Raw genomic sequence first — 11,857 nt, forward strand, 5'->3', positions numbered from 1 at the left:
AACCAGGAAGATATCCAAAAGGGGTATGCCTACTGCCGCCACTCAATAGGTAGGTAGGGTTTCTTTTTTTGTTTTTTTTATGTGATAATTTGGAAATATGAGGAGGTTACATACACGTTCTATTCAAATTATAAATAAAGTGCAACCCTAAATCATTGTGAGTGGGCCAACTTAACAGTGTGGGTCGGATCAACATAGTTGTGGGCCGAGGTGTGCAACAACTTAAAGGAGTTCGTGCGTGAGTGCGGCCCGAGTCTTCATTCGGCCCAACATCAAGTATAACGTTTAACAAGTTTAACATAAAAAGAAACGTTTGCGAGGGATAGAGAGAAGTTAAAATCAAGAAACGAAACGACACTAACCTTGGAAGTCGGGTTGTCACACAAACGTTCAAAACAATTATTCACTTCAAAATTTTAAACACATAGAATTTAAAATGGGATAAGTACCATGCAGTTATCACGGTCCCAAGGATTTCCAGGTTGGTAGTAGAAATACTCTCCCGGCGCAAGATTTATGTCTTGATAAAAGTAGATGAGACGAAACGAAGATAAAGCTTCTTCATATTGGAAAACCACCCAGGCAGATGACGGTAACTTCAAAGACGTGACCATATCAAGCCACCCGTTATACAGAAAGTAGTCGCCTGCAATCTTAATAATTTTTACTTTGAAAATCATCCCATCGACAGTGCGGATGACAGCATTCTTAGATGGGTAGTTGAATTGTTTAATCCAGTCGACATATAATGCCGGAAGTTTCTATAAAGAAACACAGTATGTAATGTTAATGTTAATTATAACATGAATAATCAATGACCATTACTTAAAAATTGAATTATGTTGGTCCAAAATTTTATAAGATTAAAACTAACCAACGATTTTCTGTCCTTGTTATGGACACGAGCAGCAAATCCATAAACCATTTTAGCTTCCTACGTATGCGTTCAACATGACACCATTAGTTTAATATTTATACAAGTATAAAAGATAATAGTAAAATTGTAATACTTGAAAAAGGATGTTAAAAAAATATAAAAAAGAAAAATTATAAATAAAAAATGTATCTATATAATCATGAAATCTAACCATTAACAGTTAATCTAATCACAACAAAATCCATTAATAAAAAGACGAAATCTTCAAAATAAGTTAATGTCTAACCGAATACTTTCGATAATTGTACCGTAACAATATAAACAACTTTATAAAAGTACAAAATTGCAAACATAGATTACTAAACTACAGTCCAAACGATTTCGAATGTTTATCTTATATCCGGTTAAATCAGAGACAAATTTAACATCAACAAACACTTAGTATCTAAGATTATACATACTTAAAATGTTATACCAAAAACTCGTATAAGATTCAAGACATTGATTACTACCATAAAGAACAAAGATTTTCGAGTAAAAAGGATGAAAAAAATACACAAAGCGGGTATGAAATCAAACATTTAACCAGAATTAAAAGATGAACACAAAAAAACGATCCAGATATGCGATTGAATCTAAGGTAACATAATCGCCGATGGAAAGCTAACTATGAATGTATGATATTACCGATGAAGATTTTGAGATATTTTTGATGAACTTGTTGAAGATGAAAGTATGCCTTGGTTCTTGTGTTGAGAGATTTAGAAAAAGTGAGATATTGTGGTTATTATTACTAAAATATCTATTTATAATAGTCCGGATAACAAAATGGTTGGGCGGGTCGGGTTTTAGTCCTCTATATCGCGGATACATGTTTAAGGTTTGTAACTTTTAATTAAAAAATATATAATGTATTGAAAGTGATTAATATGTGTATCCATGTACATTAAATATTTTAAATTTGAAAATGCAAACTTATAAAATTTGAAATTTATATTTCTATCTATATAAATGTAATGTATTTAAAGTGAGTACGGGAGATTTTTGAGAGTTAGGTTCATTCATTTGGATGTAGTGCTTTCCTTTTTGTAGGGATAATCACATGGACCACTAAAGTCACCCCACTTTGGTTAGTCAAAAAGAAACTTTTGGACCAATTTGGGTATTGGGCGTTTTGTTTCAAAAGCTATTAGGATTGTTTTTCAAAATTATTAAAGTTTAACGCCCCATGTAATGGGGTTGGCGGCTTTTTAAGGCATTATTTTCCAATGTTTTTTAAAAATTACACCCCACAACGGATTGTGTTATATATAACTTTATTAAGTTGGGAGAGGGGTAATTTTCCAGTGAGAGTTATCAACTTGAAATAGAAAATTAGTTTATGATAATTGTATAAGGTGATAAAAATATTATTCTCAAAATGGGGCAACATCTTTGTGACTGCTTGAACAAATTGTAAGCTTTTAATAATATGTCAAATGGTATCCAAATAGTGATTCTTAAAAAGTGTCATTTAATCATCAAATTTTTAACTAATTGAGGTTAATCAACGTTAATCAATTCGAAAACATGAATATAACTTGGAACATCGAGGAGAGGGAAAATTATATTTGAATTACAAAAACATATAGCAAATTAGTAAACTAATTAGTGTCTTCTCTACCTTCCTAACAAAATCTTGTATTCGGTTTAAGTCAAATTCAAATTTGGCCTCCATGAGTGTTTAAAGTTTGTTATGTAATTATTAACTTTTATGTTACGCGTTCAATATAATTATTATAATGTTTGGAGATTAATGTTTAACTATAATTGTGGTGTTAGAAAATAATATCTATAATTTTTAAAAATAAAATAAATAGAGATTATACTATACAAGTTTTGTTTTTTTATTTTTTTTTATTGTTTCAGATTCAATTACGGTAATTAATTATTTAAAGAAGGAATATCACCACAATGTATGGAAAAATATGTAATTTAATAAACCAAATTTTTGGACAAAAATAAACATTAAAAGCAATACACATAATTCTATTAATATTAAAGTAACCAAAATATAAAACACAAGACACTTAAAACAAATAATATAATTCGATAAACAAAACAGAAAATACTTTCAATTTAAATCCATTTTCCTAACGGAAAGGCGAAACGATTGTCTCCATAAATAATGCGCCTTTAGGTCCGTTAAAGCTGTCAACGTGTTGAATGTAGTTCAAAGATTCGTTGGACATTTGAACTTCAACTGTATCTCCCCAAATACTTGTTACCAACCACTTATTCTCTTGAATTATATTCGTCCTTTGGTGCGGCTCCAACTGTTGAACTTTGCGAGCATTGCTGAAAGTAAAAAACGTTATCCAATCATCATCTTCATATTTCACCAAGTCTGCAATTACCTCATCAGAATATCGAACAAGAATGCCATGTAGCTTGTTCGAAATTGTTATAAAATGCACTTGGCAAGGATTCGCTTGAATACGTTCGGGAAAACGAAGAATACTGAAGGATTCAGATACAACATCAAAAGCAACAATGTTACATTCACCAGGAGGAATCCAGTAATTAGAAGCAGTGAAATAAATTGTTTTGCCTGAATAAATTCCAGTCGACCATGAATAAAAGTTTGAACCTAACAGACATCCTTTGATGAAACTCAGATTTCTCCATGAATCATTATATCGTGAGTATACACGAGCAGTAACTGCACCTGCGAAACAGTTAATATGAAGAACCTTCAGATCGTTGTTCTCGTCAAAGTACATCCCACCCGTATCGTCATGTCGACCAAAATAACGACTAAAATAGTCGTCCGATATCAACTTAAAACGCCGAGTTGTTGGATTCCAAAGGACGAGCTGATTCGCATCAGTCCGCCTAATGCAAACTAACATCAGTCCGTTAAACGAAGCTATAATTAATAGTCTTGATGGCTGGACATCGTATGGAAAATTGATGACTTTTCTGGTATCGACCTCCAAGTTGCCAGATACTATGTCGTCAACGACAATGGTATGTTCATCCAAAGACAGCAGCTTCTTTTGTAGTAACTTTGAAAGTCGTCGTGTATGTATTAAAGCAAACTTTGGTGTAGATAACTCATAACACCATTGTTTGCAAACACACTTGAATTGAGAAACTACCTTTGAAGGTAGTCTCGATAAGATTTCTTCAAACAACATGTCATCACCAATACGATCCATTATCCTTAATACGCTGAAAACAAAAAAAATTTAAAAATTGAACAAAGAACGATCGCATATAAACTTGTTGTATAAACACTTCATAAGTATCATTTGAATAGCAAATATTTTGTAATAGTAAAATTTCATACAATAACCATAGTAGAACAACTTTACCACTGCCAACAGGATGTTAAAAAAATATTAAAAAAAAAGACAATAAAAGAATAGATACATTTTATATAAAATTGCCAAATCTAACCATCATAAGTAAACCTAATCAAAACATAGTCCATTAAAAACAAACGAAATCTTCAAATAAATTTATGTCAAACCAAATACTTTCGATCACTATACCTTAACTATATAAACAAAAATCAATTGTATAAGAATGAAGACATTTCTTATTATCATCCAGACCAAACAATATCGAAAATTGTTTTGGTTTCCGGTTTACTCAGAGATAAAACATCAACAAAAACATACTATCCAAGCATATGATTCGAGATAACCTTATACAAAATAATTGTATACGACTGAAGACATAGATTATTAACATAAAGAACAAATAACTACCAGTAAAAAAGATGAAAAAACACACCAATCGGAGATGTAATCAATCATTTAACCAGAAATAATACATGAAGACAAAGAAAAGATTCAAGTATGCGATTGCATGTATAGATACATAACCGGAAATGGAAAGGTTTACATTTAAAGTAAATAAGATGAAAATAATACACAAACACCATTTTAGGTATGAATAATACATGAAATTACCGATGAAGATTTAGAGGTTTTTTGATGAACTTCTTGAAGATGAAAGGTTTCCTTGGTACTCGTGATGAAGGAATAGAAATAACTGATATATTGTGTGAGAGATATTACTAAAATATCCCCTATATATAGTGTTGATACACATGTATTTTTGGTGGGTTTTTTTGCATATATCGTGGAATATGTTATAAATTTGTAAGATCAAGTTTTAAACTATATAATGTATTGAAATTGACTAATAATATGACTGTACAAGAAATATATTAACTTTGAAAATACAAACTTATTCAATATATCAGTTATATATGTAAATATATATATAATGTATTTTAAGTGAATATGGGAGATCTTTAAGAGTTAGGTTCATTCATTTCGCTGTAGTACCATCTTTTTTGTAGGGATAACCAATGTGAAGACCTTTATGGCGATGCCATCTCATTATCGAAGGCCACTATAACATGACACATCATACCATATTTAGCATGTGTATTACATATAACTTTCTTAACTTGGGATACGGGGTCAGTTTCTAGTGAGAGTTATCGAGTTGAAATACATACTTAGTTTATCATAATTATATTAGGTGTTAAAAATAGTCTTCTCATAATGGCAAAACTTCGTTGTGACTCACACGAAATTGATTATGCATCAGTTCTTATTTTAGGATAAGTATGTATTAATCAAATAATTTTAGACAACTATAAACATAATAAAATTGGTTAACACAAATTCTATACTTTTATGAATATGTGAAATGGTATCGAAGTAGAGATTCTTAAAAAGTCTCATCGAAGCAACAACATTTTAACCGATTGAGGTTAATCAAGGTTAATCAACTCAAAAGTATGAATATAACGTGATATTCAAAACACCTTTTCCGGTACATTTTCTACCAAAAAGCAACTACTGATAAAGCATAAGATATTACCAAATGCAAATATAAAAAACCTTAAATACTTCCAACAAATTGTCAAAATGAAATCCATAAAAACTTCAATAGCATATAATGCCTTATTCCAACACATAAGTCTTAAAAATATGTAAAATGGAAATTCAAATTAAGACCATGCGCAGATTCCTTCATTTCTCTAATTTTGGAGTGATGAGGTCAAACTTGATAGCATCTTTTATTTCAACATCACCCGGAATGTTCGGACGTTTACTTGAAGAACTGTCAACAGCATCAACATCATAAACTTCTTGAAGGTTACGTTTGACGTTTTCCAACTTTGACTGACCATGATCGGCAACATCAACATGTTCTGGTGTAACATTGTCACCAATTACAGATTGTGATTCCTGCAGAATAAATAAAATAATAACATTCAAAATTAATTTCTATGGTTATTATTGTATTAAGTTAAGTGACACTGTGCAAAATTTAAATGTTACCTTGGATATGAATTTTACATTACTGACCGAATCAGACAGTGATTGAACATTTGACTCAGACTGATCAACCTACTCAAAAAAACATATAGATAAAAAAAGTTGTATATTAAGAATAACGGTGATTATAACACCCGCGGGGAGCGTGCTCGGTGGAATAAAAAGATGTTTATAATAGAGATATTTCTTGGGTACTACTAATATACCTCATTAATTTTCCATTTTTTCTCTAGCGCTGAGAGTATGTCATCGTCAGAAGATAACATAGAAATACCATAGTTTTCCGACTGGTTAGCAATGTTATAACTGGAAACTTTGATTTGAAAAGCAAACTTTCTGTTGATCAGCGTATCAAACTCATCTGGAAGTGCTTGAAAGCCTCCTTCAATCGAACTGTCAACCTATTTAAAACATCCAGGAGTTGTTTGAAAGCCTCCTTCAATCGAACTGTCAAGCTAATTAAATTGAGGATAAATAGTTAAAAGGTGTACCTTTGTATAAACATCCAGGAGTTGTTTGGCGGTTTTCTTAAAAAGCTTAATAGCTTCATAATCAAACAACGTACAAGACACAGTCCCTGTCGAATCCTGAACCCTTAGAGGTATCTTGTATCTAGTAGGCAGCAATAAACAACAAAAATCCAAACATGCACTTAGATTATATGTTATGTATGATTACAAAAAACCAGTAATCAAAAGATATATATTATACCGATGAATAGGGGTAATGTCAACAGCCTCGCAATCACCGTTTGAACACTCAATGATATTCTGATCTAAAACGTCAAAGCTGCCATCCTCTTTTTCAACCAGCTGAGATCTCTCTTCAATTTGTTTCTTACGTGATTGCATGCTAAATAGTACCACGGCTTATTATTTGATAATGCAATAACAGTACCAACGATGACAACCTTCTTTTCCTATTATAATAAAGAATTAGAATATAAGCCACAATTAACGACAAAATACATGATGTAGGAAATGTACCACTTCAATGGAAGAAATGAAAGCATTGAACACAAAGTCACCAGCATTTAAAAACTGTTCTTCCACATTGGATATCACTTGAGAACATGACTGTTTACTGGAAGACGACTGAGAAAACTCCTTCTCCACATACCTAGAAATGGAGAAATGTATTTAAAAAAGAAAAATAAAAAAGGACAGTTTAACTTTAATTCCAAAATGAATCAGAAATACCTTTCTTTGAACTCTCTTATCTCATCAATATCAGAATTCATGAAAAGACGACTTGCTTCAAACATATTGGTAAGGCCAACTTTTTCTGAACATCGTTATGCAAATGGAAAAGGAACATAAATAGCATATTTATTTATTAGTATATATATAAGAAAATAAAATAGATGAAAATTTTTTATGTTTCTTGATTAAATTTATTTGAAATGAGTACCTTGATAGATGTTTACCGTGCCAAAATGCACAAGAAGAACCACATGATCTTCTCGGTCCTTACCATTCATGTAATCGGACATCTCGATTGCATAGTTTTCCCATAATGTAAGACTAATCTTGGTATCACTGTACAATAAATTGTTTACATTTTAAGAATAAAAGCTTATATAATATGAAATCTATATATATGTATATATATGTAATGTATTTAAAGTGAGTACTGGAGATCTTTGAGAGTTAGGTTCATTCGTTTGGTTTTAGTGCCATCCTTTTTATCCACATCCTCAATAGGATAAGACACAACCACATATCCAAGAAAATCTACGAAACAGAACAATGTGTTAGTTTAATATACGTTTGACTATTTAAAAAGTATTAACATAGTTTTGATAAAAATACAGACAAGTTAACTATAACTGGTATATAATCCATACCTATAGGAGTATTCGTTGGAACTTTTTTGGTCAACACAGATTTAAAATCAGTGAAACGAAAATAGTAGCGAGGCCCAGACCAATTATCTATTTTAAGAACAGAACTAAATGGATACAAAGATAGCTTCTGATCCTTTCCCGTAACCTTTATCTTTGTAGTATCTTTCGCAAGAGATGGTTTGTAAATCAATAAACAGTCATCAACAACCAAATGCTTGAGGAAGCGTTTGAAAAGCTTGTTCAAACAACTACATTGCATAAACGAACCCTGAAATCAAAATTACATAATGTATTTAAGTTCATCAAGATGCATAACAAATAATCTATAATAAATTGTTAGGAAGTTTCATAAAATAAAATGAAAACAGTAACCTCCTCATCCATCAAAAACCATATCAACTCGATATATTTGCTTTTCATCACCATTCATTTTTTTATGCCACAATGATATGATCTTCGCCTTGATGGTGTAGTTAGTTAGGTGAGCATCGAGTGACCGGAACATAGTAATCTTATTGTTCTCCATTGAAGTGGTATACAAGTATTATCTATTAATCCGTAAACTAATTTATAAACTACGAAATGCTAATTTTTTGGAATGATTGGTAAGTATTTTTGGAAGTTTAAAAAAGACAATCAATCACATATTATTTTAAGAAATGATTGTCGGTTACATTTCAAATATAGAAGATTCAATTTCCTAGTTTATTAAGTTTTGATTATTTTTAAAAATCATGCAATTAATATAAGATATACATTGTATTTATAAGGTCAGTTTTTTCTGTATAATCAATTACAAAATTCAAAAAACATTTCAGCAGTTAAAAAAAACCTACATAGAAGATTTATTAAATCTGTATAATATGTGTATTGAGCAAATATAGTTGATTAGTATACTTTTTTTAACTTATACATGAAAAGATGTTCAACTCGCAAAAATATGGAAAAGAAGAACCACATGAACTTCGACGTTGTTACCATTCATGTATCTGGACTGCTAAAATTTAAAATAACATATCAATTTAAAATTTGGGTACACATAAAGAGTAACAGCAGACTGCAAAAATCAAAAACACCAAATTGTAGAATTGCACTCTGCTACTATATACGGAATAACGATGAGATGTAAACACAAAGAAATACACAAATCTATACTAATCTATACCAATAAGTCAAATAACAGTATTTTCTGATACGTATCTATACCTGGAGGATAAACAACACCATTATATGTGATTTATAAATAAATAAAAGAAATACTTCAATAAAATCCTTCAAACCTAAAGACGAAATCGATCAGGGGATTTAAAGGTTAAGTAATGGAGGATAAACAACACCATTATATGTGATTTACAAATAAATAAAAGACAGACTTCAATAAAATCCTTCAAACATTAAGGTAAAATCGATCAGGGGATGTAAAAACTAAGTAAATTAAAAAGAACAATTACTGGTGAATAAATGGTATACGAAAAGTGAAATAAGAATAGTAGAAATGAAAAGTTAACTAAAATACGAAACATACAAAGGTTGAATCAGTTACGATGATCAACAATCAACGGATGTAAACCCTAACTAAATTAATCATCGAATGTAAAAACAGAAATTAGGAGAAATCATCAGTGAAACAAAATATACATAATACAAACCTTGAATCATATGGAATGATCATGAATGAATGAATATAAGATTGAAGATCGTGTGAGCGGGAGTAGAACAACCGGAGCCGGCCGATGAAGATGGGAGAATTGATAGGTTTCATTTAGGTAGGGTTTTTGTTTAAGTCTTTATATACTCGGGTCACCAATCAACATATGGATACCCAATACGGGATCCGAATGCGAAGATCTACTTTGTGGCTATTGTTTCCCGCCAAAACCATCCATCTAGTTGCATGATGTAGGGACACGTGTCCCACATCTAATTCATTTATTATATATATAGATTAATATATTAATGTATCGGTGTCTTTTTTAAATGATTCGATGCCTTAGATTGAAGGGATGGGAGGGTGTATCGGTGTCTTTTTTAAATGATTCGATGCCTTAGATTGAAGGGATGGGAGGGTGTTATGAGACACCCTAAGTTACTTTTTGTAGTATATAGTAATTTACATAATTTTTCCCATCCGTAATTTTTTAAGGAAATTAATTAGGTCAAATAATAATCAACTTAATTATTCTTCCATGTTTTACAATTCGGTCAAACTTAAACTTTTGCGAGTTAACCACCGCGAGGTGAGTGTTTGATTCAAAGTTTTTATGTATACTTTTTTGTTCGGTCCCGCCGCAAAACGCGATGTTCTAAAAACTAGTTATTATCATTATGCATGTCATCAAGATTCATATTAACCAACATTCTAAACTCAAGAAATTATATTACACATGATTCCAAAACACGGATCCTCATGCTTTATCATGAATAGACTTCAAACCCTCATGAATCTAATCTGGAATTCACATCAAATTATTAGATGAACTAACCAAAAATAACCAGAAACTATGACCTCGTTCTGTTCAAGCAAGGGCGTACCCACATGTATGTTAAGGTGGGCGGGCGCATCCCTTGAAAAAATAAAATTTAGTGCTAAATTTCTGGTAAAATCCCGACTGCACCCCTTGAAAATTTTCGTTCGCACCCTTTGGAAATTTTCGACCACCCCCTTAGAAAAAAAAATATTATGAATTTGTAAAAAAATTACGTAAACACTGATTTTTTTTTAAATACAACCTAATTAACTTTCCACTTAACTATTTAACTTTCAAAAGAATTAACTTTCTCTTAACCTTTAACCCAATAAACACACTTAGTGGTGCACAAATCGGGTTTTTTTTAAAACCGGTTTCGGATATGGAACCGGGTTCGGGTAGGATCGGGTTTTACAAAATCGGGGTTTTTTTTAAATCCTGGTCGGGTCCGGGTCCGAGTTTTCTACCAAAAATGTATACCCTATATACCCGGGTTTGGGTAGGGTTCGGGTTGGGTTTTATAAAACCCGGGTATTATATTACCCTATTTCCGAGTTCGGGTATTCATCGGATAGGGTTCGGGTATGCATCGGGTTGGGAAAAAACCCGCACCGGGTATTAAACAAACCCTACCGGGTATTAATGCTTCTTGCACATTCAAAGAAGGGACCCGCTTCAGCATTGTTGGACGGACAGGGAGCGGAAAAACAACATTAATAACTGCACTTTTCCATCTGGTAGAACCTGATAGTGGAACAATTCATATAGACGGTTTGGACATTTGCTCTATAGGACTAAAGGACCTTAGAATGAAACTAAGTATCATCCCTCAAGACCAACACTTTTCAAGGGTAGGGGCTGTTTGGCTAAGCTCATTTTAGTGACTTATTTACTTATTTACTTTTTGAAAAGTTAAAAGGTGTTTGGGTTGGCTTATTATGTGAAAGGAATAAGTAAATAAGTCATTCCATTATGACTTATTTGCTTTTCAAATAAGCAAATAAGTAAATAAGTCATTCCAATAAGCTTAGCCAAAAAGCCCCGTAGTATAAGAACAAACTTGGACCCATTAGAACTTCACTTTGATGATGAAATATGGAAGGTAAGAGAAACGATATTAAAAAAGTAACTGTTACTTTTATTTTTCTTATCGGAAGTTATTACTTTGTAAAATCGGTTCTTAAAGCGATCATGAGTTCTAACTTCTAAGTAGCGGTGGCAAATGGGTAGGTCGTATCTGGTTAGGTCAATGGATCTTTCCAGCAAATAGAGGGGAATAATGACCAAATACTTCAAATATCATTAGAAACCTAATAATTAA

General features: G+C 31.7%; 2 protein-coding genes across 2 annotated transcripts; both read right to left on the bottom strand.

Moving 5' to 3' along the window:
* Positions 1-3,009: 3,009 nt before the first annotated feature.
* Positions 3,010-4,077, bottom strand: LOC110932941 (putative F-box protein At5g41500). Its single transcript, XM_022176192.1, has one exon. It carries the CDS (start codon positions 4,075-4,077, stop codon positions 3,010-3,012), a length of 1,068 nt encoding a protein of 355 aa, XP_022031884.1.
* Positions 4,078-7,175: 3,098 nt separating this feature from the next.
* Positions 7,176-8,594, bottom strand: LOC110932939 (replication protein A 70 kDa DNA-binding subunit C-like). Its single transcript, XM_022176191.2, has 6 exons — positions 8,460-8,594; positions 8,069-8,336; positions 7,856-7,955; positions 7,633-7,760; positions 7,422-7,506; positions 7,176-7,341 (listed from the first exon to the last, which is right to left on the bottom strand). Exons 1-6 carry the CDS (start codon positions 8,592-8,594, stop codon positions 7,176-7,178), a joined length of 882 nt encoding a protein of 293 aa, XP_022031883.2.
* Between the last annotated feature and the right edge of the window lie 3,263 nt (positions 8,595-11,857).

Source organism: Helianthus annuus, chromosome 4 (assembly GCF_002127325.2).
Source record: "Helianthus annuus cultivar XRQ/B chromosome 4, HanXRQr2.0-SUNRISE, whole genome shotgun sequence".
In the NCBI taxonomy this organism is placed as follows: domain Eukaryota; kingdom Viridiplantae; phylum Streptophyta; class Magnoliopsida; order Asterales; family Asteraceae; genus Helianthus; species Helianthus annuus.

Bases quoted from the DNA above. Each gene is read 5' to 3' on its own strand.
- LOC110932941 (XM_022176192.1), bottom strand. From the start codon at position 4,077: ATGGATCGTATTGGTGATGACATGTTGTTTGAAGAAATCTTATCGAGA.
- LOC110932939 (XM_022176191.2), bottom strand. From the start codon at position 8,594: ATGGAGAACAATAAGATTACTATGTTCCGGTCACTCGATGCTCACCTA. The intron at 8,337-8,459 runs GTTTTTGATGGA...TTTTGATTTCAG, and splicing joins AAATATATCGAGTTGATATG to GGTTCGTTTATGCAATGTAG. The intron at 7,342-7,421 runs GTATTTCTGATT...CTCCATTTCTAG, and splicing joins ATAAGAGAGTTCAAAGAAAG to GTATGTGGAGAAGGAGTTTT.